Genomic DNA, 26,523 nt, shown 5'->3' on the forward strand with positions numbered 1-26,523 from the left:
TTGCCTACTACATAGTAAGAGAGTATGAAATTTTAAATGCAGCCTTCATCTGTTTCCTGTTTAACGATTTCTAGTAAATGTGCAATAGAATAGAGATGTTTAACTTTTGTGCGGTGGTGTGAAGGCACAGTGGTTAGCACTATCGCCTCACAGCAACAAGGTCACTGGTTCGAGTCCCGGCTGGTCCAGTTGCCATTTCTGTTTGGAGTTTACGTTCTCCAATGTTCGCGTGGGTTTCCTCTGGTTTCCCCCACATTCCAATTACATGCGGAATAGGTTTATTGAATAATCTAAATTGGCCATAAATGATTGTGTGTGAATGTATAAATGTATATGTGTGTTTCCCAGTACTGTGTTGCAGCTGGAAGGGCATTCACTGTGTAAAAGATATGCTGGGATAGTTGGCGGTTCATTCTGCTGTGGTGACCTCTGATAAATAAGGGACTAAGCCGAAGAAAAATGAATGAAAGAATGAACTTTTGTGCTATCAGTTACGACAAATGTGACAGGATGCCTTTCAAATGGTCAAATATGCTACTAAAGATCTACATCCACAATACAGATAAATCACATTACATACATGTGACATATTGACATTAACAACTGGCATCCCCAAATGTGAACACAATACAGTATTTAAGATAAATGAACATAATATTTCTAACTAATCGTTTGATGCTCCAAAACAAGAATAGCTCCTAACCCTAACTCTAATTCATAACTTTTCATCTCAGTTTCTTTGCAAATCCTGTCTTTTGGACAGTTTTATGTGTGAGACATAGTAATACATGCATGTTGGTCAGAATCAGTGGGTGCAGAAAACCTCACTGCTATGTCACATTGGTATCTGCCTCAAAATCAATAGGATTTGGATCCTATTTTAACACCAGGAAATAAAAAAAACAGACTCATTATTTTCATATCACTTGTGGACACACTACACAATTCTGTACAAATAGCTTCCAAAAGATGATTTTACATCATATAGGTGCCCTTTAAGACTCTTATTCAACCCTTTGAGTGTGGAAATAACTTTAACTTACCAGAAACATTGCATATCTATATATGCCTTTATTACCACGGTTATCAAACCTGTTGCTATAAATACAACTCTTCGTCCCTAGACATTATAAATTAAAAAATGGACATTAAATAAATACAATTAAAAAATCGCAGCACGTCTCTAGTGTATGTAGTGTGTGCGTCATGGAATTTAAAAGCAAAAAATCTTGCATACCTAGTGATAGCGTGAATTTATGTGCACATTAGAGTACACATTATCATTGTATTACAATGAAATCAGTAAATTAGTAAACTGATAGAACAAATTAAGCAGTTGTGCCTACAAAAAAAAAAGGCAGGAAATAAAAATTCCTAAACAAAAGAACTGTTACCTTTAAGAACCAGTTTTTAGAGTGTACTTCCAAATCCAACTTTTACAGAAAACGTTTAGCAGTTTAAAAATAATAATAATCTGGATGATTTATGAGGCATTTTTCGCATGGGGACCAAAAACAAATGGTCCCGGTCTAAAATGGCCAGTTTAGTCAGACGCTTATTCCCAACAACAAATGAATTCTACAGGTTTGTTCAGTACACAAATGTCAGTGTGTTTGAATGTTTATGGATTTGATCTGGAATTGATTTGGGTTGAGCTGCACATCCTGACACTGGACAGAGGCTCACGTGGAGGAAGAGGGCCACCAGTCTCTTCTTCTAATTGGCTGGAGGTTAAAAATAGCTCTGGCCAACCATCAGCAGAGTGATTTACAGCCTTCATTTACAAGGCTAACACTCTCTGGGGCTTTATAGAGCTCTCTGTGTGTGATGTTTCCAAACCTTTATTTATCCACAGCCTCCTGCTTTTTGTACAGCACTGACATTTGCATTTCTCTTTTAATGAAATCATCAAAAATTTTCTTTTTTCCCCCCAGTATATTTATGTGTGTGTAGATGTCCTTAAATGCATTATAATAATCATTTACTGTATTTTATGCTTCATCTTATGTGTCCTATAAATATTTTGGTATTCATGAAAGCACACAGTAGAACAATTCAGTGTTATTGTTATTAATATTATTACTTTTTATATCCCAGTTTTTATCAAGCCCTAATATTTTACTTTTAATAACATTTTGCATAATGGTGCTCTTACTTTCAATGTCCTGTATTAACCGTAGTAGTTTTTCTAAATTCATGAGAATAGCAGGGACCACACTAAAACTCTAACAATAATGAAAAATATAACTGGGATCACATTTTTAATGAAATGAACAGCCACATTTTCAGCATATGAAGTTACAGGCTGCTTAATTTAAGCATGAACATCAATACAATTCATTCATTTATTTTCCTTTGGCTTAGGGGTCAACAAAGAAGAATGAACCGCCAACTATTCTGGTATATGTTTTATGCAGTGGATGGCCTTCTAGCCGCAACCCAATACTGAAAAACACCCACACACTCCCACATTTGTAATTCACTTACAGTTGAAGTCAGAATTATTAGCCCCCTTGAATTATTAGATCGCTTGTTTATTTTTTCTTCAATTTGTGTTTAACGGAGAGCAGATTTTTTTTCAACACATTTCTAATCATAATAGTTTTAATAACTCATTTCTAATAACTGATTTATTTTATCTTTGTCGTGATGACAGTAAATAATATTTTACTTGATATTTTTCAAGACACTTCTATACAGCTTAAAGTGATATTTAAAGCTTAACTAGGTCAATTAGGTTAACTAGGCAGGTTAGGGTAATTAGGCAAGTTATTGTATAATAATGGTTTGTTCTGTAGACTATCGAGAAAAAAAATTAGCTTAAAGGGGCTAATAATTTTGTCCTTAAAATGGTGTTTAAAAAAAATAAAAAACTGCTTTTATTCTAGCTGAAATAAAATAAATCAGACTTTATCCAGAAGAAAAAAATATTATCAGACATACTGTGAAAATTTCCTTGCTCTGTTAAACATCATTTGGGAAATATTTAAAAAAGAAGAAAAAAATTCAAAGGGGGCTAATAATTCTGACTTCAACTGTATGGTGCATGTCATTGCAACTGGACCACCCAGAGAAAAACCATGTGAAAACGCAGAGAACAAGCAAACTCCACACAAAAATGCCAACCAGCCAGGACTTAAACCATGCAGCAACCTTCTTGCTGTGAGGCGACAGTGCTAACCACTGAGCCACAGACGCCACTTCAATATTATCTCAAATAAAAAAATATATATATTTAAAATATCAATAAATATATTAACAAAATAAACGTTATGGGTGAAGTAGCTCATTCAGGTAATAATTATAGGTTCTCATCTATTACAGTCTATCAAACCTCATATCACTTCGATATAGACTGGGAAATTAAGGGACTTTTCACTAAAACTTTCAGTTCTCTTTAAGTTCAATGTTTGTGTTTGTGAGTGAGTGAGAGAGAGAAAGGGGGAGAGAGATTTAGTTTTCAACTTTACAATGTTACCTGCCACTTAGGTATGTGAAATTTATGTTTTTATTTTTTACATTTATATTTATATGGCGAGGCAGTGGCGTATATGTATATATATATATATATATATATATATATATATATATATATATATATATATATATATATATATATATATATATATATATATAATAAAAACTACTTTTAATCTAGCTGAATATTGGTAACGAAAGAGAATTATAAAAAACTGTAAAAAAAACAAAACAAACAAACATATACTTATCTTGGTAGATTATAGTACCTGAACAACCACATTACCTTCAGCATTAAATAAACCTCCCGGGAATCTTTGGGCTGTTCTGGCAATTCATCTTGAATCAGCAGATGAGCATTAAACATGTGAAAGATCATGACCTGAAATGGCCCATGTTTATCTGACTCCCTCGCTTCACCTTCCTACTTGCCTTACATAAATTCTTGGGATTCTGTGCAAAAGGCCTCTGAATGATTCACACACAGAGATTAGAGTCAGGACTGTGTCATTTGAGGGCTGCCATCGCTCGAGGAACAGCTCAGGACTGATATTCACTGGACGCAATGTGACCTGTCATACTACATTTAGAGTCCGCTTCAAGAGTCCTTCAAGCACAAATGTGAAGGCCTCGTTTGAAAACAAGGTTCATTTGAATACAAATAAGTTAATAAAACGGCCATTTATGTAATAAAAAAATAAATAATACAGTTGAAGTCAGAATTATTAGCAGAATTATTTATTTATATATTTTTTCGCTTTTAAATATTTCCCAAATTATGTTTAACAGGGCAAAGAAATTTGTAAATTATGCCTGAACAGTAAGAAACTATGCCTGATAATATTTTTCTTCTGGAGAAAGTCTCATTTGTTTTATTTTGGCTAGAATAAAAGCTGTTTTAGATTTTTCAAACACCATTTTAAGGCGAAAATTATTATAATTCGATAGTCTACAGAACAAACCATCGTTATACAATGACTTCAGTCTTCAGTCACGTGATCCTTCAGGAATCACTCTAATATTAATTATTATTGTTAATACTATTATTATTAATAGTAATATTAATAAAAGCAATATCGACTGGAGTAATAATTTAATTTGAAACTACATACAATAAGTAATAAATAAATATTTAATTAATAAATATTTAACAATTAAAAAAATTTTTTTTTACATTTAACAAATCCTGCCTTGATAACCAGAATAGTTTTATTTAAATTATTAAATACAATTAATAATAAAAAAACTGACCCCAAATACAGTATATAACCACTAAATAATAATCGCTGTTCTTTTCTATAGCTGTATGAAACAAATAATAGTTGCAGCTTTACAAAAACAGCTAAACTCAATGCATTTTATCAATTCTAGTGATCATTTGTATGAATTCTTTGACGTTTAAGAACAAACGTGGATAAAAGACAATGACACAAGTTATATATATTCATGCTTTGTCTTTAATCACTTCATAGAAAAGTAGCTTCAGATTTTATTGAACACAATATACAATATTATTACCATACATTGTGTGAAACATTGAATATTCACCTGCAACAATGTGGGATAACCAGACGATAAAAACTCATCCCTCATGCAGATAGCACTAATTCTGTTCAATCCTTTTGGACGCAAACGGGACCAAAAGATCTCAAACATAGATTAACAAAGTTATACTGACAATTTGAATTTCAAAACTGCTAACAAGGTCAGAAAAATAGTTCACATTAGCACAAATAATTACAGAAGATCACATTGTCGTAATTATATCGCTTTCACATTGTTGTTCGGAGATTGTGATATTGGTGAGCAATGCCTCCCCTGCAAAAGTGCATTTACAGGCCACTTCTGAGCCGTTTTTAGCAATCTCCATTCAAAATGTCGTCAATATATTTGAGGGCCACGTTTCTGTGAGATACTGATTTATCGATGTTACACCAAACAGTGATACACAAAGCTTCTAATATCCGACAGATGTCTACAGTATGTATTTATGTCTTTATATCTACAGACTCTCCCCGTTACCGATGGGTCGCGTGTCTCATAGGCTACTGTTCTGGGCAGTTGAAAATTGTGCAATATATTCATACATAGTATATATAATATATATTTATTCATATTAAAACATAAACAATGTTACTAAATAAAACAGACTCAGTCCAAGAGCCCACTACACAAGAAACACCACCAATTTTCGGTAATGCAAGTGCATATAAATTAATCCATTTACAAAGAAACATTATTTCTATGTACAGTTAACGGTAATAAATACACTGTTATAAACAGTAGAGGACCGATCTGAGCGCATATAAACAAAGTGAATGGAAAGAGTTGTGAAAAAAAAGAAGCGTGGGCTGGTGATTGAGCGACGCTTGCACACACAAACACAGTAATGTGTCGACACGTACAAATGTGCGCGCAAACGTACTTTTGCATGCTACTTTGGCCATTAACTGTTGAGACTTTGAGCGTAAGGTAGGTCAAGTACCTTAAAGCATGAGCCACACACAAACGTGGATGTAAAGGGTGACAAAATGTGTGAGACGACAATGCTAATATCAACCAGTTCATGTTGAGAGCTGACATATAGTTGTAGCAAACTTTTTTCGTGAGACAATTACGAGATCAAGTCAATGTTTTTACAGTGGGCCAAAAGGAGCGTTCTGTTTATCAAAGTGTGTAAAAAAGCTAGTTTTGACTAATTTTTAAAAAAATTACGTATTTTTATGTATTTTTTTACGTAAATTTACAATGGTAGGGTGAAAAATGCTTGCTGTGTGGAAGACGAATATGATGAATTGTAAGCAAATTAACAAATTTAACTTTGGCTTCCCCTTTGATTTTAGAACATGATGAGACCGTCCATCGAGATTTGATTTCTTTTAGGGTGCTTGTATTTTTTTCTACAGTAAATGGGGTCTTCATACTCAAGGGCATTTAGTTTGTTTTTTTCTGTGCAACGACGCAGATTTCTTACCCTAATGTGAATGGGATGATACCAAATAAACAGAAATTGTGCTCATAGTCAAAAAGTCTGACACAATGTAGATCGAATAAACAGAAAGTGCCTCTTTCATCATTTCAAAGTTTTCTGATCGTTTGTCAGACGTTTGGATTATTAAGTTCTATTGCCAAACAAAGGAAGACACTAAGATCTCTCTCCAGCGTAGATATAAAACAATTCTGCATGTTCAGTCTGGTTTGCTTTAGAAAACGAAAACATCTTGACATACAGTTATACTAAAACGTGTTCAATAAATAAAAGACTATTAAAAAGACAATAGTAAAAAGGCACACAGTCTTTAGACAAATGGTACAGAAAAGTAAACAGTTTCTCTCTTTACAAATACTTGTTCTTCAGTAGTTCGTGTTTGACCTCATCACACACCCATAGCTTTACAAAAAGTCTGTGTTGATACAAAAACAACAACCAAAAAAAAAAAAAAAGAAAAATCCTCTCAGTAGTGTCTACTCCACACCGCCTGGTAAACAAACAAACAGACTGTCCGCGTTGGCCCCAATCCTTCATGTTTATCAAAGTCGCCTGTCAATTGTTCAGGTCCAAAATGTCTGCAGCATTTATTTCCTGAGAGCTCCCACCAAACTGTCTCCAAACGTAAGTGCAAGGAGGGCAAGACATCCTCCTCCCACGAGGGCCTAAAAAAGCACCCCATGTGGGCTTTTTAAAAAGCATCAACTGCAAGATTGCACCTCTCGCAAGGGGAAAAAAAAACAGCTACCGCCTATGTAAGGACGACAAATCCTATGTGTCGACCGGTGAGGCATCTTCTGTAACTATCTGGATGTGTGTAGTGGATTCCATTTCTTCCCCTCGGTCTTCTTCTGCCTCCTCTTCCTCGTCTCCCTGACTCTGTTCATCTTTTTCCGTGCCTTCCGAGTCTTCTTCTTCTAACGTGAGCTCAAACTGAAACTTGTCAGGACCTGAACTTCCCCCGTTGCCTTCTTTGTCGGGCTGGTAAAAGGGCGGAGAAGGGCTCTGAGGGATCATGCTCTGGTACCAGTTCCGATTATCCTCCAGCGTGTCCAGGATATCCTGGGCATCCGGATGGACCAAGTCAGCCCAGGTTTCCCACAACGGGTGGACGATGTAGTCGATGAATCCCACCTGAAGAAAGAGTGAGAAAAAAATATCATTAGACTTTGTAGGATGCTTAAAACATGGTTCTGCAGAATCTTAGACAGGAACTAACCTGGGATTTCTCCACAGAGGCAGTGTGTTTATCGCACATAGGGCTGATTTCCATGCCACGCTCTCTTTCTCTGTCACCCTGGTGAAAGAACTCTTCCATGATGCGGTCAGTCCACTGGCGGTATAGCTCTAGAGACTTGGTGGGATTGCTCAGATCTGCGCAGTGAACCATGTTCCGCAAAACCTGGAGTAAATTTACAAATTTAAGCAACTGTAAGTCATCATGGTCTGAAGTTTATCTAACAACTGGTTTTACTGAGGGAATGGAGATCAGGAAGCCTTTACTGTACCTGTATCCTGTCTGTGTAGTTGTCCAGAAGCAAGACTCCCGAGCTTGTCACTTTCTTCGTTTCCACCATGGTCTTCAGATCGGCCAGTAAGCTCATGTGTTTAGACATGTCAGTGGCTAGTACCTGTGAAAAGGAAACATTGAACAATAATGTGTTAGCATGTAAATCATTCCAGGGTTAAAGAAAAAGAAAGGAAGAATGGGAGGATGGATGGAAGGAAGGAAGGATGGAAGGAACTCACCATGTCGATGACCATCCTTCGGAGTGACGTTCTCTGTTTCTTTGTGAGGTTCTGGAAAATGTCACAGTTGTCCTCTTGGAGAAGCTTGAAGCCCACAGCTAAGTGGTGATTTTCCAAAACCGACTCATCATTATACATGAGGGCCAACTCAGAGTCTGTAAAAAATGAGCGAATGGGACATTAATCCATGTATCTCCATGACTTGTGTATCTAAAGTAGGCTGGGAATTGAGAATACTCACTTGTATTGATGAGGAACTGGTTTGAAACACCAGGATGGTCCACATCATGGATGGCTGCCGCAAAAATGGCTGCCAGGATTTCGAGATCGGTGAAGACAGCCTGTTTAAGAAAGATTCAAAATGTTGAGCAACATGCTTCCTTTGAGGAAAAACTCTAGGAAAACCTTGTGTCTAAAGAAAACAAAGTGTTCTTACATCTAGTGCAGGTGTGGACAGAAGTATGTGAGTTGACTGGGCCACATCAGCAGCATGAAGACTGTTATGATAGGCCACATCTTGGTGGTAGTGATCCTCAAGGGTCATCATATACGTCACAAAGGTATCTGTCGGGATCTTGAAAGTCTTAAGCAAGTCTCGTTCCTGTTACAGAAAGAAGCATCATTAGTACATTTCGCTACAACGTTTGTTGAAATTTGTGGAAAGTCACCATAGGCAACTGAACAGAACTGACCTGGAAGATGGCATACATAATGCAAGTAAGAGGCCGGTTGTTTGAATACTCTGAAACAGTAAAGATATTCAAGCCCCATCTATTCAGGTCTTCTAATTCCTGGAAAGAGAAGAGTCAGGAAATGAGATTAAAATACATTTGTACATTTTCACATCCCAACACACTAAAGAGCCAGTATTAGTCAGTCTTCTCCTTACCTTTGACAGTAAATCCTCTTTGTCAGTTTTGACGCCAAATCGAGCGATGCCGCAGTTGAGGCTGGGCCCGTGGGACACTTTCTTCACACCACTGATCTGAGTCATCAGCTGCTGTTTTTTCTTCTTCTCGCGGGCTTTTGGTGTAGGCGAGGGAATCTCCACATCGTTCTGTTTGTCTGTGAGGAACAGTAAGAACCCAAGGATTAGAACAACCTGGTGGTTTTTAACTTTACAGATATCTTCATGTAAAACAGAATAGGACGGCTCGCAAACCTCTCTACACATATCATTCACAAGTGTGTCAAATGCTGACAGATCACATTCCAGATTACTCAATCTCCTCATTGTAGTTTCCACACAGACTACACACATCCATGCCCGCACAAAAGCCCATTGTTTGGAGACCGGTGGCCACATATCGTGTTTCCCTGAGTGACGTAAGTAGATGCTTTTGGCCCAGGTGCAATGCCACAGCTGAATAGCTCACATCTCCACTATGTGTGTGTGCACCTCAAAATTCACTGCCCTCAAACGGAAGAACAGACAGCCAATTCAGAACGTCTTTGCCACTGAGCTATTCAAGCAGGGCCTGCCCCTCCTTTTCCTTCTCCTCCAGTTCCACTCTCCATTTTCACTGTGACAGACCTGTCAACAAACTACAGGGGAGCTCGTATCTGCCTCATTTGGCATCTCCAAAGGTCAACCCTCAGAAGATATCAATTGACAAACAACGGCGGCACATCTCGAGGGCAAAATTGCAGTTGAGAATGGCATAAGGGCTTTAGGTTGGGGACTCCCTCATGTGGAAAAGATAATCCAATTCCTTTCCAAGAAACCACAGGCCGAGAGAGGACAGTACTCTTAATTTCATTCTCTCAGTTATGGCAGATAACGTTGTTCTCTTTTGCAGTAAAGCTCTGGAACGCCGCTGATAACACCTGGTAATAGCCACTGGCGTGATGAGGAATGAGAAGAGGTGAAATATGAGAGTTAATTCATTACAGTCATTATCCTCTTCACTCGTATGTCTGTTAAACATGAATTCATGCAGTAATCAGCTCGGCAGTCAATTCAGATGGACTTATGCATGGAGTGAAGAAATGCAAGGCATCCTATCATGATGACGACACGCAAAAGAGATGGGGATAAGGGAGTACTTGTTTCTCTTTCATCTAGAAAGCATATTTTTTCCTCTCCTCTTGTGGTAAAGATGCTTGATCAAGAGAAAATCTGATCTCGTACAGCTTTTGCAGTGCTCATTAAAGCCAATTTGCTTGTTTTTTCGCATATATCAATCAGAGAGATTTTTTCCTCTGCCTCCCTCTTTTCAAGATTCACTGTCACATGTCATTCCACGTCTTCTTTTATGTAGGAAAAAAAAAAACAACCAAAGGCAAGCCACACGTGCAGTCAATTTGCAGAAAGACGAGTTTTGAGAAAAAAAACAAACAGATGGAATTAAGGAAATGGATGCTGTGTTTGGGTGAGATTTAATCTCACTATCTCTGCTAAACTCATGCGTTTTGAGGCAGATAGTGAAATCGCATAAAGACAGCAGTCACACGTGACGCAGAATACAGATGTTTTGCAGCTAACATTTAATCCCAGGAAAATCAAACCACTTTAAATCCCAAATAATCTGGTCATAGAATGAGCATGTACACCAATGGTTTTGAAGGCATTTTTAAAATGAAAATCTCAAATACTTTAATATGAAAAACATATATTTTTAATCCAAACTGCCCTTTTTTCTCTCTCACCATTTTGTTTTAAACTTACATTTTGTTTCATTAAGGTTTAAACTAAGAAAAAATATAAAGATTAATGAAGTAATTGAATTCAATTTAATTTACTTACTCTAGTCTTTGTTAAAGTTTACTATAATAAATCATTTTTTCTATAGAGAAAGGGCATTTTATGATATTAAAACCTCCATTTCTTTCCTACTGGTGTTCAAAACCATGATGCGACTGCGGCAAAAATAAAAGAATGTTTGTGTGTTTAGACGGGGCATGTGAAGGCGTCTCGATGAGAACACAGGAGCTGGATGAGTCACAGGTTCTCTTGCCTGGATGTTCCGTGCTGGGGGTTCCACCGTCAGCATTGCTTTACAGCAGGATCCCATCCCCCTCCATCGCGCCCTCCCTCCTCCCCTAATTCTGCTCTCATTTCCACCCTCCCCTTCCTCTTTTCCAACTGCAGCATTGGGGATCTCTCTCCTCATGCAGAAACCAAAGTCTGATGCCATATCACATCATTCCACAAAAAAATGAGTCATTGTGCTGCATGTTTGATCTTTTAACATTAAAATAATTAACTGATGTCATTTCTTTTTCAGTTTTCGTCATCGAATATTGGTGATTCGAATCCACAGTTCAGCTCTAGAAATGACGCAGCCTAAATTCAATCCACACTGTATACTGTATGTAGTCAATGTTTAGCGCTAACTGCAGGTGTTTTAGTGTAAGAGTGAATGTGTGTGTAATTACCTAGGAAGGTGTTGGAGATAAACTCTGACACTTGATTTCCAGATCTGCTCATCTCAGAGAGGTGCGTCAGCTCCCTGTTCAACATTCTCTTGAACTGGAAAAGATAAAGATGGAGAAATTTTAGTTAAAATTCATGACAAATAATCAGCTTTATTAGGTCTGCCATACTCCAAAGTCCTGCAAAATGGCATATTCAGTCATCCTTTTTTATATTGACATAAAATACATGTTATGCGCAATGTGCTACAGAGTAGAGAATGGTAAATCTTTGCATTCAAATTAAAATCATAATAAAAAAATATGTATTTTTCCAACATTAAATAACGTATATCTAAATATATTAATGTATAAATAAATATATTAATATACATAATATATGTATATAAATTTTAAGCAAAACTAATATTATTAATTGAAAAATTATTATTTTTTATAAATCTCCAACCAATACAAGCCCAAAAACGCAATGCAGAGATAGTGACAGTGAAATATAGTACAAGAGACAAGGTGTTCACCGTTTGAGATTCATTTGTAAATTACAGTTTTCAAACTGTTGCCAAGTTTAAATGAAAAATTTGCAAAAGTAGCATATTTTTCATGAGTATATGTACCAAATTCGAAGATGTGCATCCAAAAAGACGCATTGTTCCAAGATATAAATAAACAAATGCATATATAATTAAATAAGTCGAAAAACGGCAGCCATATCCTGCGCCACATCTCAGATTTTTTTACGCTTCATCAGTACAAAAGGATTAATCCCATAAACAACCAACACAACTCTGTTTTTGACACTTAAATCAACATCTCCTCCAAAATAAAACATATTCATGCCAAAAAAAGCCAGAAAACAGAGCTGGGATCTAGACATTCCAGTACAGGATGCCACACATCGAGACACGCTGTAGGTTTTCATCCTCAACGCTCTTCTAGACCACCAACAAACACTGTACCAAAACCAGCCTCCATTAGCGGACCATAAAACAACCACCATCATACACACCTTAATGTAACCCCAGGATACAGAGAGAAGGTAATTGGCCTCAGGCATTTTGGATTGTATTCAATCTGCCGAAATCCACAACAGCGCACTCCTATACCACGAAGGAAAAGAGCTAGAAGAGAGGCAGACGAAAGGGATTCTTCGGGGTGGAAAATATGAAAAATCCCCTCTTCTCTCCTCTCCTACTCTGCTTGGTATGGATTAGTAGCTGAGAAGCTGATGCGAGCCGTCTTGTTGGCGGCTCTTGGGCAAATGGCTCCGGCGTTGACTCTCCATGGTTGGCGATTGGTGCGGGTGGCCGACGGAGGATGGGAACACCCGTCCTGGGCTCGCTGGAAGATGATGATCCAGAGAGAGCGATGGCCGGAGCTGGAAGCGAAGCGGAGGGTCTGAAAGTGCCAATGAATTATGGAAGAGATGAAGGAGCAGTGGAGCAGAGGGAGGGAGGGATGTGGGAAAAAAACACTGGGATGCTCATCTGGCTGGAGGGGGGTCTTCCTCTGCTGGATTAGTGCCGCTCCGTTGCTGCAGTACGCTTGCACTCTTTCATCATGTAGCTCTGGCTCTCTCTCTCTCATTCGCGCTCACCCCCTCCCTCTCGCGTCTCTCCCCCGGTCTCGAGTCTGTCAGCCCCAGCAACATGCACAACAGCCACATATGATTTGACATAGAGATGGCAGAGGAGGGGGGAGCCCCGCTTTGTTATGCAGGGGAAGGAAAAAGAAATAGAAAGACACAGAAAGAGGGAGGTTTTAGGAGATCCTCGGATTCATCATCGACTTGATGGGATTCCGAATCGAGTAGAACTTTAAGCCTATTTGTGTCTGCTTTAGGATTGGTCTTTATTGCATTCCCATAAAGAGTCCACTGCTATTTTTATCAGATGGTGTATATGGTGGGAGAGGAGACTTGGATAATTGCCTCTCTTTGTCTATTTTCAATGATATCAACACCCCCCCCCCCAACTATCCCTCTTTCTATCTCTCTGTCTACATTGGAACACCAATTACACCAACATCCCAACGCCATGGCAACAGCGTCATGTGACACGGGCTGCCGCTGAGGCTTCCCTCCCTCCCAAGCCTCCAAAGATGGCTGACCAGGAATCACGAGGACACCACTGCGTCTCAATAACACCTGCCAAATCAAGCCCCGATTTATCAGAACGGGGCGGAGGCAGGCAGCCAAAATCGATAAGCAGTCCTTGATACAGCTAATGCAGGCACAGTCCACTGACGAGGATAATCCTTGTTGGAAGAAGATGATAAAAAATTAAAAATAAGCTAATTAGGATGGTGTTTAGATACTTAAGCGTCGGTTTCTCGAATGAGCATCTTAAAAGCAGCAGACCAGACAGTTGGATTTGGCTATGATGGATAAAATGGTGGATTTTTTAAAACCAACAGCAAATAGATGAAGTAGAATTTACTCAAAAACTATTTTTGGCAAGGAAAATGGTACAAATAATGACAAAGAAAGAGCAACACATTGAATTAAAGCTAGACTTTTGGAGTAGCAATGTGTGATGAGTGATGAAGAGTTTAAATTATTTTAGTTAGTCTACTCTATAGACAATTCTATAGTTAGTCTCAGCTTTTAGGAGCTAAAAGGATTCATTCACTGATTTGGACTATCCAAACTGTGAAATGCGTGTGTTTGTGTGTCTTCGTGAGAAAAAGAGTGTGGGAGGGAGAAAGGGAATGAGGGGAGAAAGAGAAAGCTGGAGAATGGTGGAGAATCTCTGCATTATGCTGCAGTGGGGGTTCCTCGCGGTGTGTGAGACGTCTAGTCGGAGCTGTAAACAACTCTGACATATCAAAGATGGCTCACATTTCTTCGTATCATCCATATCAATAAATCCATGCAAGAGGCTCTCTCTACAAACCCTGTGAGAAATGTAGCTGTGGGGGGGTGAATGTGTACTGACTTTTACTCTGAGATGAGTAAAGCGTGAATGAAGGAAATTTCATTCTCAAAGATGAAAGAATCTTGATTCAAGCTAACTGATTCCATTCGTTAACAAAGATTTAGATTTAGGTGTAGCATTTAGATTTAGAAAGGGACTAAGCTGAAAAGAAAATGAATAAATGAATTTTGATTTAGATACAATTTACAGGACTTTATTTGTGCTGTTATATATATATATATATATTGTCATTGCTAGTTCATTTAAAAGTGATTTAAATACAAATAGTCTCTACTCAGTGTCCTTACTATTTATTCAGGAAAGCCACAAAACAATTAAAAACAAGTCACTGTAATTTAGAATGAGCACCACAGCAAAATATCCTTAATTTAATTATTTATTTGTACAGTAACTGATGTGATTTAGCATGTTTTTAGATTGGAATAATTAGCTACTGGATGCTTTTTTACTGTCTCCACTAGTGGGCAGTATAAACCAGCAGATGTTGATTGAGATAGATTAGTTCAGTCACCTCATACTGTTTGCCGGTGGCATGTTCAGTTAGTTTGTACAGTCATTATGACCTTGTCTAACATATCAATCTATTTGACTGTGGGACAGACGAGTTAATCAATCCACAAAGTACATTTCACTTTTCATCTGTCCTCTATCAGTCGAGCCAGTCAAAATTGGGTTGCTAGTTTAGTGTCCTTCTTAAAAAAAAAAAAAGTATCTAAATGTCTTGTGTACATCATCAAATGGGGAAAACCCTCGCTTGTTTTTTTGGTCAGAAACTGTGGGAGTTTTGATTGCACTGACTGAATGATGTCAGTCGAGAAGCACATAATTGCAAAATCGGCAAATTCTCAACAGCCATTGATATATGATGATGGCTGGAAGGAGACTTTGAAAGACTGTGACGCACATCGAGATGACAAACAGGTTCTCTGGTATATTAGACTGGTATCATCAATAATGACATAACAGCTTCTGAAGAAATCGTCCGCTCTTTGTGTGCCAACCAACACTGCCTGAGGACACAAGCCCAACGTTTCACTTCCTCTAAATGTCTCAATGCATATATGTTTGTGAAAATCAACATAGGAAGAGGGTGAGTGAATAAATCAGTTCTTAAATAACAGATTAGAACACATTATGTGCATTACATCCACACAATGTAGAGCATTTAAAAAATAATAAAGGAACTCAAGCTGTTTAAAAAGACAAAGACTACTTTTAGATGATCAGAAAAAAGTCAGCAGAAATGAGAGCGAACATTTGCAAAACTATTTCAACTCCTTTCAACTCATGCAAGCTGATACTGGTGCTCAATCTACAACCAATCTCATTTAAAGGAACTTTCAATACTAGCAGACTTTTGCCTTTTAGTACAATATATGTGGGGCTGAACAATAAATCCTCTTTAATTTTTAACTTTAAAGCCAGAGCTTACACGACCACACTATTTCAGCCCCACATGTAACCTTTCAACACAATGCAATGTGCAAAAAGTTTCCAAGCACTCACTTTTCGCCCATCAAGCACACTTATTATCAGAATTCACAATTAAAAACAAGGGAACAACTACAAAAAAAGTTGAAAACTACTTAAAAACCACAGATAAGTCCTCGAAAAATACACCAAGTCCCATCCAATGAACAGTGCATCAACAACTTTTAAAAGCATAAAACAATGGGAACTCACCTTTTCCCAACAGTTAACTTTTCCGGCCTTTTTCTGTTCTTTCCTCTCAAAGCAGCAAGCTCCCATTTTAAGTTTTAAGAGTTGAGTTTTCTACGTCCTGCTGGCTGTGAATGTGTCGCCTTGGCTGTCTCGAGCCTTAAGGTTCGGCGTTTGAGAGACGCAATAGTATTACTGACTAAGTTTGAGCTGTGAGCTCTGACTATCCTTCAGTGTGTGAGTGTGTCACTGTATACACACTCCCCCTCTCACCACAGCACCGCCTCCTGACACACACACACACACACACATACATACACACGACTTCTTACCCCATTGCAACATAGTTTATAGGGTAAACAGTGTGCTCTGGAGTCAGATCAAGCATACTGATGGGATCCCTTGAAGTCATCAAAGCAAACACACACTCATATACACTGCCACACACATGCAGATCTGAGGGAAATCCAGACTTACGCATCACTAAAATGGCAGTTTTAAAACTAATTTAGACAAATTACATCTTTAATTTTCAAACTGCTGCTTCTAGACAGCAATGAGATTATTTAGAAGATGACAGAAAACCCTTAAGCATTATGCTTTTTAGATTTTTCCCCGGAAGGCTTAATTTATTATGTCTCTATTAAACTTTAAGGTGACATCAAACTAAATTAGGGAGATAGCCATGTGCACATTCTGTAGTTAAAACAAGGTTAATGTTTTAATGTGGGCATATTACTGCCTGAGTGCATAAAGACAAATATTTCATATATTTTGTCATTATTTAAAGTAAAACTTTACACACACACACGCACGCGCACACACACACATGCAAAAAAAGACGTTATATGAATATTTGCATGTGGTGTTTAAGGTTTTATTAGAGAAAACATTTTGTTAGTTTAAAAATTTGTTATTCAACATTTAGATTTGTTTAAGCTGTATGGAAGTGTCTAGAAAAATATCTAAAAAAATATTATTTACTGTCCTCATGGCAAAGATAAAATAAATATGTTATTAGAAATGAGTTATTAAAACTATTATGTTTAAAAATGTGTTGATTTTTTTCTCTGTTAAACAGAAACTGTGAAAAAAATAAACAGTGGGGCTAATAAATCAGGGGGCTAATGATTCTGACTTCAAACGTTTCTGTTTCTCTGGTAAAATGTTAATATAAATAAATAACATTTCTTTTTTGCAGAATAGTTTTAACATTATAATATATTAGTATTGTGTTTAATCGATAAATTTATTTTGTTTAGTATCGTTTAAAAATAAATAAAAAAATATCTCTGAAAATAATGTATCCGTTTTGTTATTTTAAACCATCATTTTATGATCTAAATCACAACATTTGATTTTACATTTTGAAGAAATGTCTTCAGTATTTTGCATAATATAACAAATAAAATAATAAAAGTCCGAAAAGTTACCAAAGCGGTCGGGAAAGAATATGATGATGTGACTGAATTTGGGTTTTCATGGCCTTGAACTTTAGTATCTCTTTAAACTATTTAGTGGGCTCACTATCTTTTAAAAAAAGTGAGTCTGCAGTTCTGTTATCTCAACGGGAATATCCAAGTTGACAGTAACAGAAAATATACCGTACATATACACTGTAATACCCAAAACGTTAAGGTAACTCAAACCATGAGGCAACAGATTGCAACAAACCATTTAAGTTGAAAAACTAATCCTAATGAGCATTGTGAACTTACTCCATTTGAGTAAATTAAGCAATATGAGCACAGTAAAACCCAATAAATGAAGAGAACTCAAATCAACCGAGTACTGTAAAACCCAATAAGTTAAGGCAACTCAAATAGTTTGAGAAAACCGATTGCAACAAACAATTTAAGTTTGAGAAAAAACTAATCTATATAAGTACTGTAAACTTACTCCATTTAAGTTGAAGTAATGATGTTTTTAATTAACTCATTACCTTCAACACTGAGTTCAAAACTCTTTTCAAATGAGGAGAATTAACTTTCAGTCAATTTTGAGTTAAGTACACTCATTTAATTTGATAAAGTTGACTGTTGGGTTTTACAGTGTAAGATATTGTCAGAGAAATCCTGGAATTGATACTGCAGGGTTCTACATGCACACATACTTGAAAGCGTAATGCACATTAAGTGACACAGACATTCAAAAGGCCACCAAGGGGTCAGATGTCCTGGTACTCTCTGTACAACACTGATGGCTATCTTTACAATGTATTTCCACAACTCACACAAAAGCTCCCAGGATATGAAGATTTCTTGGACCAATTGTGACACACTAACAGGCTTTGTGATTGACCTCTTTTCTTTCATATTTATTGTGGGGATATGCAAGTGATTGCAGCGATTTTTAGTCAATGTACATATTAATCTTTAGATTTGTGTACAATATTAAAGGCACAGCACAGTTAAATAAGTAAGTAAATTAATAAACAAATGAACAAATGAAGGAATGAAGTGGCTCCAAACCGTTTATTAGTTTATTTTTTACTTCTGCTGAACGTGAAAGAAGATATTTTGTAAAATGTTGTAAACTGTTATCAATTGACAACCAGAGCAGGAACAAATCAATGGCTACCAAATTCCAACAACCTTCAAAAACCTCTTATTTTGTGTTCAGCAAAATTATTTTTTTTTAAAAACGTATAAAGAGCTATAACCACTTTATTTTATATTAGTTTTTTTAATTTATATTTCAGGTTTCTTATAAAATAATATATTTAAATAATTTTGATGTTACCATTTTAAAATGATTTCTTATATTAATTAATAACAGTCAGTTCATTAACTAACATAAACTATTAGGACCATACGATGAAGTTTTGTTTTTAAAACAAAATATAGTGAGATTCACACGCACAGAAATAGGTAAGCAGTCAAAAAAAAAAGTCAAAAACATTCAGCCTGCCATCAATACTAAACCCCGAAACCACATTTTAAAGATTTTTAGATATACTTTTCATGGAAAGCAGGTCAAAAACACTGACTAAGAAAATTCTTCGCAGTGCAAGTGGTGGCTCATCCCTAAACACGTCGTTTTCCTGTACATGTATCAGTATGAGTGAGCCTGTGTGCGGGAGTAAGTGTGCATTCATATCTATTGTCTGCAGTAAAAGTCCCCTTGCTGCAGTGTGTGCCTGTTTGACGTCAGCAGAAGGAGAAACAAACAGGGAGTGCGGCCTTGCCCTGCCATACAGTACTCACTCCCATTGTAGTCTGGACTCAGCTAGAGCTTAGGAAGGAGACAGGAAACCTGAGTCACAGCTGCAGGACCCTCACACACACACACACACACTCACTCTCACACTCACACTCACACTCACACTCACACTCACACTCACACACACACACACACACACACACACACACACACACACACACACACACACACACACACTCACACACACACACACACACACACACACACACACACACACACACACACACACACACACACACACACACACACACACACACACACTGGAGCTATGCTAAGGATCACGTGAGATGACATTGACAGAAGTGTAAAAACAAAGTGCAAAACAGATGATACACAATGCAGGTTGAAACACGCGTATGGAAGTCTGTAATGCTGACAGAGATTGAGCTTGTGATGTCAGCAGATGTTTCACAAGGAAATTGCTAGTTTGTTTTTCAAATTTAATTATGTTGTTTATCATAATGCTTTCAATTTACAGTAAACCTGCGTATGCTGTGTTTTCAAGTAAACTATATTTAAGTAATTGGAAGGGTCTGACTGTATATTAGGTTGCATTAACTATGTACTAGGTGCTTACATCAAAACAATGTACGTATTATGTATCATTTTGTAGATCAAAACACTTAGGGTTATATTGAGGTGGGATTCAGGTGGGTTTAAGGGTGGGTTAAGGTGTAATTGTGCAACAACTACAATTGTGATTACAGCAATTAATTACAGATGTTTTTACATGCACATACGTTAAAAAATGTAGCTACATTGTAAAAATTTATACACACAAAATATTAATTTAAGTGAACATATATAATATAATATAATATAATATAATATAATATAATATAATATAATATAATATAATATAATATAATATAATATAATATAATATAATATAATATAATATAATACTAACCTTTATTTTTATATAGCGTAAAAAACAAAAAGACACAAGGATGAATGCAAAAAACATTAAGAATTAATTAAGGAAAGTTAATATGAAGTGGAACCTATGGAAGATTTCTTTGACAAGAACAATATTCTGCTTCTGCCTTTTATTCAGTGTATTGTCTGATGACTGTTTATAATTATTTGTGAAGTTTGCTTTAAAAAAATGACACCAAATTTATTAAATTTAATAAATTTAATTTTTTTATTACTTAATAAAGAGTTCAAATGCAAAAATCTCTTAGTGCTGTCTGAAATTTCCATTGAAAATTAACTTCTTTTTTTTCTCAGCTTCCATTGTTTATGTTGAGTTATTTCACTTTGAAGACCATGGAAGGGAATTATTCTTTGCCATAAAACGATTTTACTGAACCTCCATGATAAAAATGCTCATTTTAGAAGAACATTTCAGATGACATTTGAAGGTTTTTGCATCTAAACTCTTAGTACAGATCTACTAGCAAACTTTCAAAGGGACAATTGAGCTAAAAATGTTTTCCACCACTTACTCACCCTCGAGTTGTTAAAAACCTGTTTGATTTTCTTTCATCTGTTGAACACAATAGACAGTATTTTGAAGAATGCTGTTAGCTTGTAGGAAATATTATTGAGGTCAATGGCTACCAGTTTCCAACATTCTGCAAAATATGAAGAATGAAATTCTTCAGGGTGAGTAAATGCTGACAGAGTTGTCCTTTTTTGGATAAATAGCTCCTTTAACTTTCTTAATCACCTTCTTTTACCTTTTCAGTTAAAATAATTTAATTCACAAGTTGTCAATCAATTTGTTTTGTTTAAAGCAAACTATTTCCAATGCAAAACAAAGGAGTGTGGACATTTTATTTTTATTTTTTTGGAAATAAAAGGCATGCACTGTAAAAAAAAATGCTGCGTTCCACACTATTCCTCCATGTTGTCCCAACACAAATCGATTAAGTTAACTTAATTGTTTTTTTATTTATTTATTTACAAATTTTAATTTGACTAAACATAAAAAGTAAGTTGTCTCACAAAAAACTTAAGAATTGTGTTGGTTCAACTCATATTAAATAAGTAGTTTGAAATAGGAGCAAAGGTAATTTGAGTGTGCTAAAAGTTTTACTAACACATTTAAACTCACAACATGATCAGCTGATTTGATATTAGCTTCAAATTAATATTTATACTGCAAGATAACTACCAAAACAAAAGAAAAAATCCAAATCTAGCATATTTTACAAATCCAAACACCCTAAGTGCTAGAAAACAGCTTGAAACAGAATTTTAATTCAAGCTAACAGGCACAAGACTCTCAATAGCCCCATTCATAAAGCGAACGTCTGCAGAAGCATTTCAAACAAAAACAGCATCGAAACTACCAAACAAAAGTTGACTTTACCGAACAAGAGTGATGTTCTGCATCTGCTCACCTTGTTGGAGGCCATGTCACTGACGGAGCGGTACGTCTGGATGGTTTCCAGCTGATCCAAACACCAGTCCAGCTCCTCCATGGTCTCCACGGCCAGCTTCTGGTAGGACTCGTCTGGACAGAGACACACAGAAACGGGGGCACCGTGAAAACCCTGCTGCACGGCCACTCGAGCACAGGCCGCCAGACGATCCTTCATCCTGGGCTCCAACGCACGCACGCACACACACACACACGCTTGCTCCAGGACTGTATGAGACAGTACTCGTGGGTTCCTCTGAGCTCTGACTGAACGCCACCTCTCATTGGCTGGGGGTGATACTGGCTCTTTCTCTGCCACTCGCACTCATGTCTGAGAGTTGGCTGTGGCGCTGTGATTCATTTCAGACTCTTGGCTCTAGGTTTCCTCATTTCACTGCCCCGTTTGGCATCTCTCTCCCACCCTCCCTCCCTCTCTCTCTCTCTCTGGCCCCTCCCGCTTTTTATCAGTCTGGTTTTTGTAGGTTTTGATGGCCATAGAGAGGAGACAAAGGAGGTTATATTACACTGGGGGCAACTGTATATCAAGGTTATAATAGTTGTGGATTTTTCATTAGTTTTAGCTTTTATTTCGTTTTGATGTTTTGTTCTCAAATTCAGTGAGTTTTAATTAGTTTATAGAGGTAGATTTACAAGTGTTTATATTTTGAAATTGCTTAGTTTTAGTTTAGTTTTTATTAGTTTCAGTATTAGTTTTAGTTTTCTGTTTGTTGATGTTTTTTGTAAATAAGGATATTTGTTAGGTGCAAGTTTCAAAATCAGAATAAATTATGTATAATAAAAACTCAACCAAAGATTTTTTGACACAAAAACCATACCATCTACCACTATCATCTAACAATTATCAAATTCAAATACAACAGCCCACAAGACTGCAGTCTTAAGTAAAATATGTGTGTAAGGCTGCTTCTGAGGTTAGATACAAGTGATGTGGGAAGTTTTTTTGTGACAATCTTCCCAAGTTTGCAATCAACATATCATGAATCTGTAGTCAGCAATCATCATTTCAGTCAGTTAAAACATCACCATGATCTGAAAAGTTTCTTACAATGACATTTTGCAACCCAACTGAAGCATGATTTACTTCTTTAAATTCCATTACGACTTTCTGCTATGAAATAAACTTACGTTTCGCCAGATCCTCTCATTTCAACCCTTGGTTTACCCGTGCTGCAGTTGTTTAAGATTAGTTTAGTCAGTCACAGCAGGATGTTTGTGTTCGGTTTACTGAATCAAGCATGCACAGTATTATTGATTCACAGCTTCTCAAATCTGATCACAGTGTACTGTTCTAATAACTGAATAACTCAGTATGTATTGGTTTATTTCTAGTCCGAGGGGAGTATGAAGTTGTTTGTGGATAAGTGCTTAACGTTACTGGAGATGCAAATCGTTACAAATGATTCAGTTCAATTTGCTGGATTAGTTCAACTGGTTCATTTAGAAAATCCGGGTAAAAAAGAACAATTCGTTCATGATCATGATCACAAATGCAGCAATAAAACCCCTTATTGGGCACAATTTTGTTAAATTGATACATTTAAGTGTCCGCTTGGTTCGTATTTAATGCTATCATCGTGCTGCTGTTATGTCCGACTGTTGTGTTTGTCGCAGAAGCAACAGTGAGGACGACTGGAGGAAAACTGGCTTGATTTGTCCAATAGCATCAAGATTACTGACTCTGAGATGCCGTACAGGTCAAACACCTGGCAGTGTGAAGTAAATAGATTTACCTCTAAAAAGCTTACAGTATGTATTAAATACATTTACAAAGATGAAACCAAAGGACTTTTTGCTATACTTTTAGTTAGTTTTGTAGTAATAGTATGTAATAGTATATGTTTAGTTCTAGTTTTTTCTCATTTAAATAGAGACTACCTACTTAATACAAAAATGATACGGCTTGTAATGTACAAACTATATATTCTGAAACCTTTTCTTATAGTTAAATTTCGAGGCTTTTACACCTTTAATTGACAAGGCAGTTGAGAAATCACAGGAAAGCATAAGCACAGAATGGGAACATGATCAGCAAAGGACCTCAGGCTGAGAGTTGAACTTATGTTGGTGCATTAACCTATAAGGCTTCTGGTGCCAACTATATATTGCCTTCATACTCCTGCTAGAGGCCTAAGCTCAGATCTTTTTAGCCACAATGCATTTTTTAAACGTTAATGGTTTAAAAGCTAGTACTCCCATTTCGACCAAGAATGACTGGAATAACTTGAGGTGAACGTTTTTGTGTGTTCGGCAAATGTAAGTACTTATTTATTGTTTATTATAGTTAACTTTTTTATTTATTATCTATTTCTGTGCATTTGACTCATTTTTTTCACTTAAATAGAATTTCTCAAAATCCCCTAATGTAATTTTGTATTTTTATTGAATAAAATTAACACTTATTTCTGAATTAAAGTGTTCATTTCCTTATTCCTATTCGCGATGATAATAAATCTCTACTTCATTAAACTGATCTTTGAAAGTGATTTTTTTTCAATTATTCATGATTTACATTTTAAGAGTATTAAGAGAGTATTAAGAGTGTTGTCATTTCAGCTTTGCCACCGCAATAACAAATGACACAATTTATATTATTATTTCTATATATTTATATTACAATTCATATACCTACTTTAAAATGTAAACAATTTAAACTGGCTTTTTAAAAATTTTTTTACTGTATGTTGGTCAATTAATGCAGCCTTTACTGTATGTGTGTAAGATTTTTAAAAAAGCTTAACATTATTAAATTGTAGAGACTTTTGATCAGTGTATGAATGATAAACACCACTGTTTGCTATTTTATATTAGTTAAATTTAAAAAAATGTTAAGTCTTTATTTTTGATGGTCCCTATTGCACATTTTGCTGACTAAATGTTGCTTTGCAACTACATGCCAATTAATTCTCAAATGAGTATTAGTAAACAGTCTGCTTAATATCTGTTGATACTGCTCCTTCAACAGACATTTAACTGACTATCAGTAACTTTGCAAGTACATGTCAACTTACACTTAACCCCAACCTAACAGCCTACTTATATTCTAATGAAAATTAGTGGGCATGTAGATGCAGTGTAACTTAAATTTAACAAAATGCGTTAAAAGGGACAATCAAAATAAAGTAACACAAAAAATTAAATATTCTTGTAGTTTACACTTTAAAAAAAAGCATACATTTTAATTTAGGTTTTACTTTATTTTTACTTTTTTTTTTTGTTTTACATCTTATATTGAAAATTTTCTGTATAATCTACTTGAGCCATAATAATATATATATATGTTTATAGTATATAGATACATTTAAAAAATACAATTGAAATGTAAAACTTAAAAAAAAAAGTATAGTATTTAATATATACATTTAAAAAGATGTAGCAAAAAAGTCAAAAAACTGAAAAGGCCATAGAGAGAACAAAAGAAACAAAACAGCCCATTTACACATATTTACATATACACACACAAATGATAAACAGTCACATTTTCCCGTGCGCTTGAATTAATGTCAAGATGTACGCAAGCACGCCGCAGAAATGCGCGAAGCACAGGCGTGAGCTGTGTGTGTGGGTCTGTATGAAGCCTACATGTGTTTACAGTGGAGGGGAGTTTGGTGAATCGCTGCCCTGTGGCTTTGGGACACAGACGAGCCCTTGTGCGCCTCTAGCTTTGCTGTGGTGGGTCTCCTAGTTGCAGAACAACACAGCAGCAGAACTTTAGCAGGAGCCTGTCGAATGACGGCACTTCTCTCTAATCTCCACACGCTCAAAGCCACACATGCATATTTGCTCTCTGAACACCGGCAGAAACAGAGCTTTGGTGTGGGTAACTCTTTTTTCCTTTGTGTGTGTGTGTATGGGTACTTGCTGACTTACAAGACTAAGGCAATGTTAAAAAGCTGGAGAGTGGATTTTTTTTTATGAGATTTACAAGATTTGAATTTAAGGTGAAAGGTTTTCCCTGTAGGCAAAAATGTTTTATTAAGCCTGTCAATTTTGCAATTTTAGGCTTTTTGGATTTCATAATGCATGTTTTTAAATTGCGAGTACAGTGGAAATAAACATAAAATAAAACAGTATTGCTTTTTATCACACTTTCACTTTTATCAATTTTTGTCAGTAGGTTTTTATTACAATACATAATTTGATAAATACCCCCAAAATAATCTGTACAGTAATGGTTAAATGCAAAATTATTAGCCACCCCCCCCTCCTTATTTTATTTTTAAAGTGCTGTTTAATGAAGATTGTGTATATATACTTATATATACCATAAGTCATCAAATTACCCCTGTACTTCAGCAACTTCACTGGCTTCCTATTAAGTCACGTATTGATTTTAAGACTCTGATTTTAACATATAAAGCAGTGCATGGGCTAGCACCTGACTACATCTGTGACATGGTAACTCTGGCCACTCCCACCCTCAATCTTTGTTCTTCATCTGGACTTTTGCTGTAACGGCCACGCTGTAAACTAAACCCTATGGGTAGTCACGCTTTTTCATACAGTGCACCTAAGTTAAGGAATGGTCTACCCATGAACATCAGGAAGGCTGCTTCTCTGGACTGTTTTAAGAAACTTTTCAAGACTGACCTTTTTACCGTTGCTTTTAACTTAGATTGATTATTTGGGTTAATTTAATTATCCAGTTGTATTGAATCGTTCATATTTTATTGTGGTCTTTTTTACTGTTTTTATTGTTCTGCTTTGTTACTGTTTGCCTTGTATGCCTA

The 26,523-nt window shown here is 36.3% G+C and overlaps 1 protein-coding gene across 15 annotated transcripts in view; it reads right to left on the reverse strand.

Moving 5' to 3' along the window:
• Nucleotides 1-4,916: 4,916 nt before the first annotated feature.
• The window catches only part of pde4ba (phosphodiesterase 4B, cAMP-specific a), a 331,706-nt gene continuing 310,099 nt past the window's right edge, over nt 4,917-26,523 (reverse strand). For 13 of the 15 annotated variants that reach the window (XM_068221992.1, XM_073954262.1, XM_073954263.1 and 10 more), the window contains 10 exons: nt 21,756-21,868; nt 11,594-11,687; nt 9,105-9,280; nt 8,908-9,006; nt 8,652-8,816; nt 8,457-8,556; nt 8,216-8,370; nt 7,975-8,097; nt 7,686-7,868; nt 4,917-7,600 (listed from right to left, as the gene is read on the reverse strand). In XM_068221992.1, the coding sequence (XP_068078093.1) occupies nt 7,238-7,600; nt 7,686-7,868; nt 7,975-8,097; nt 8,216-8,370; nt 8,457-8,556; nt 8,652-8,816; nt 8,908-9,006; nt 9,105-9,280; nt 11,594-11,687; nt 21,756-21,868 (1,571 nt within the window). In that variant the 3' untranslated portion in view covers nt 4,917-7,237. Of the gene's footprint in view, nt 7,601-7,685; nt 7,869-7,974; nt 8,098-8,215; nt 8,371-8,456; nt 8,557-8,651; nt 8,817-8,907; nt 9,007-9,104; nt 9,281-11,593; nt 11,688-12,596; nt 12,994-16,206; nt 16,380-21,755; nt 21,869-26,523 lie in introns of those variants that run through there. The other 2 variants (XM_005165881.4, XM_005165882.5) reach the window with 2 other exon arrangements.

This window comes from Danio rerio, chromosome 6, assembly GCF_049306965.1.
Source record: "Danio rerio strain Tuebingen ecotype United States chromosome 6, GRCz12tu, whole genome shotgun sequence".
NCBI lineage: Eukaryota > Metazoa > Chordata > Actinopteri > Cypriniformes > Danionidae > Danio > Danio rerio.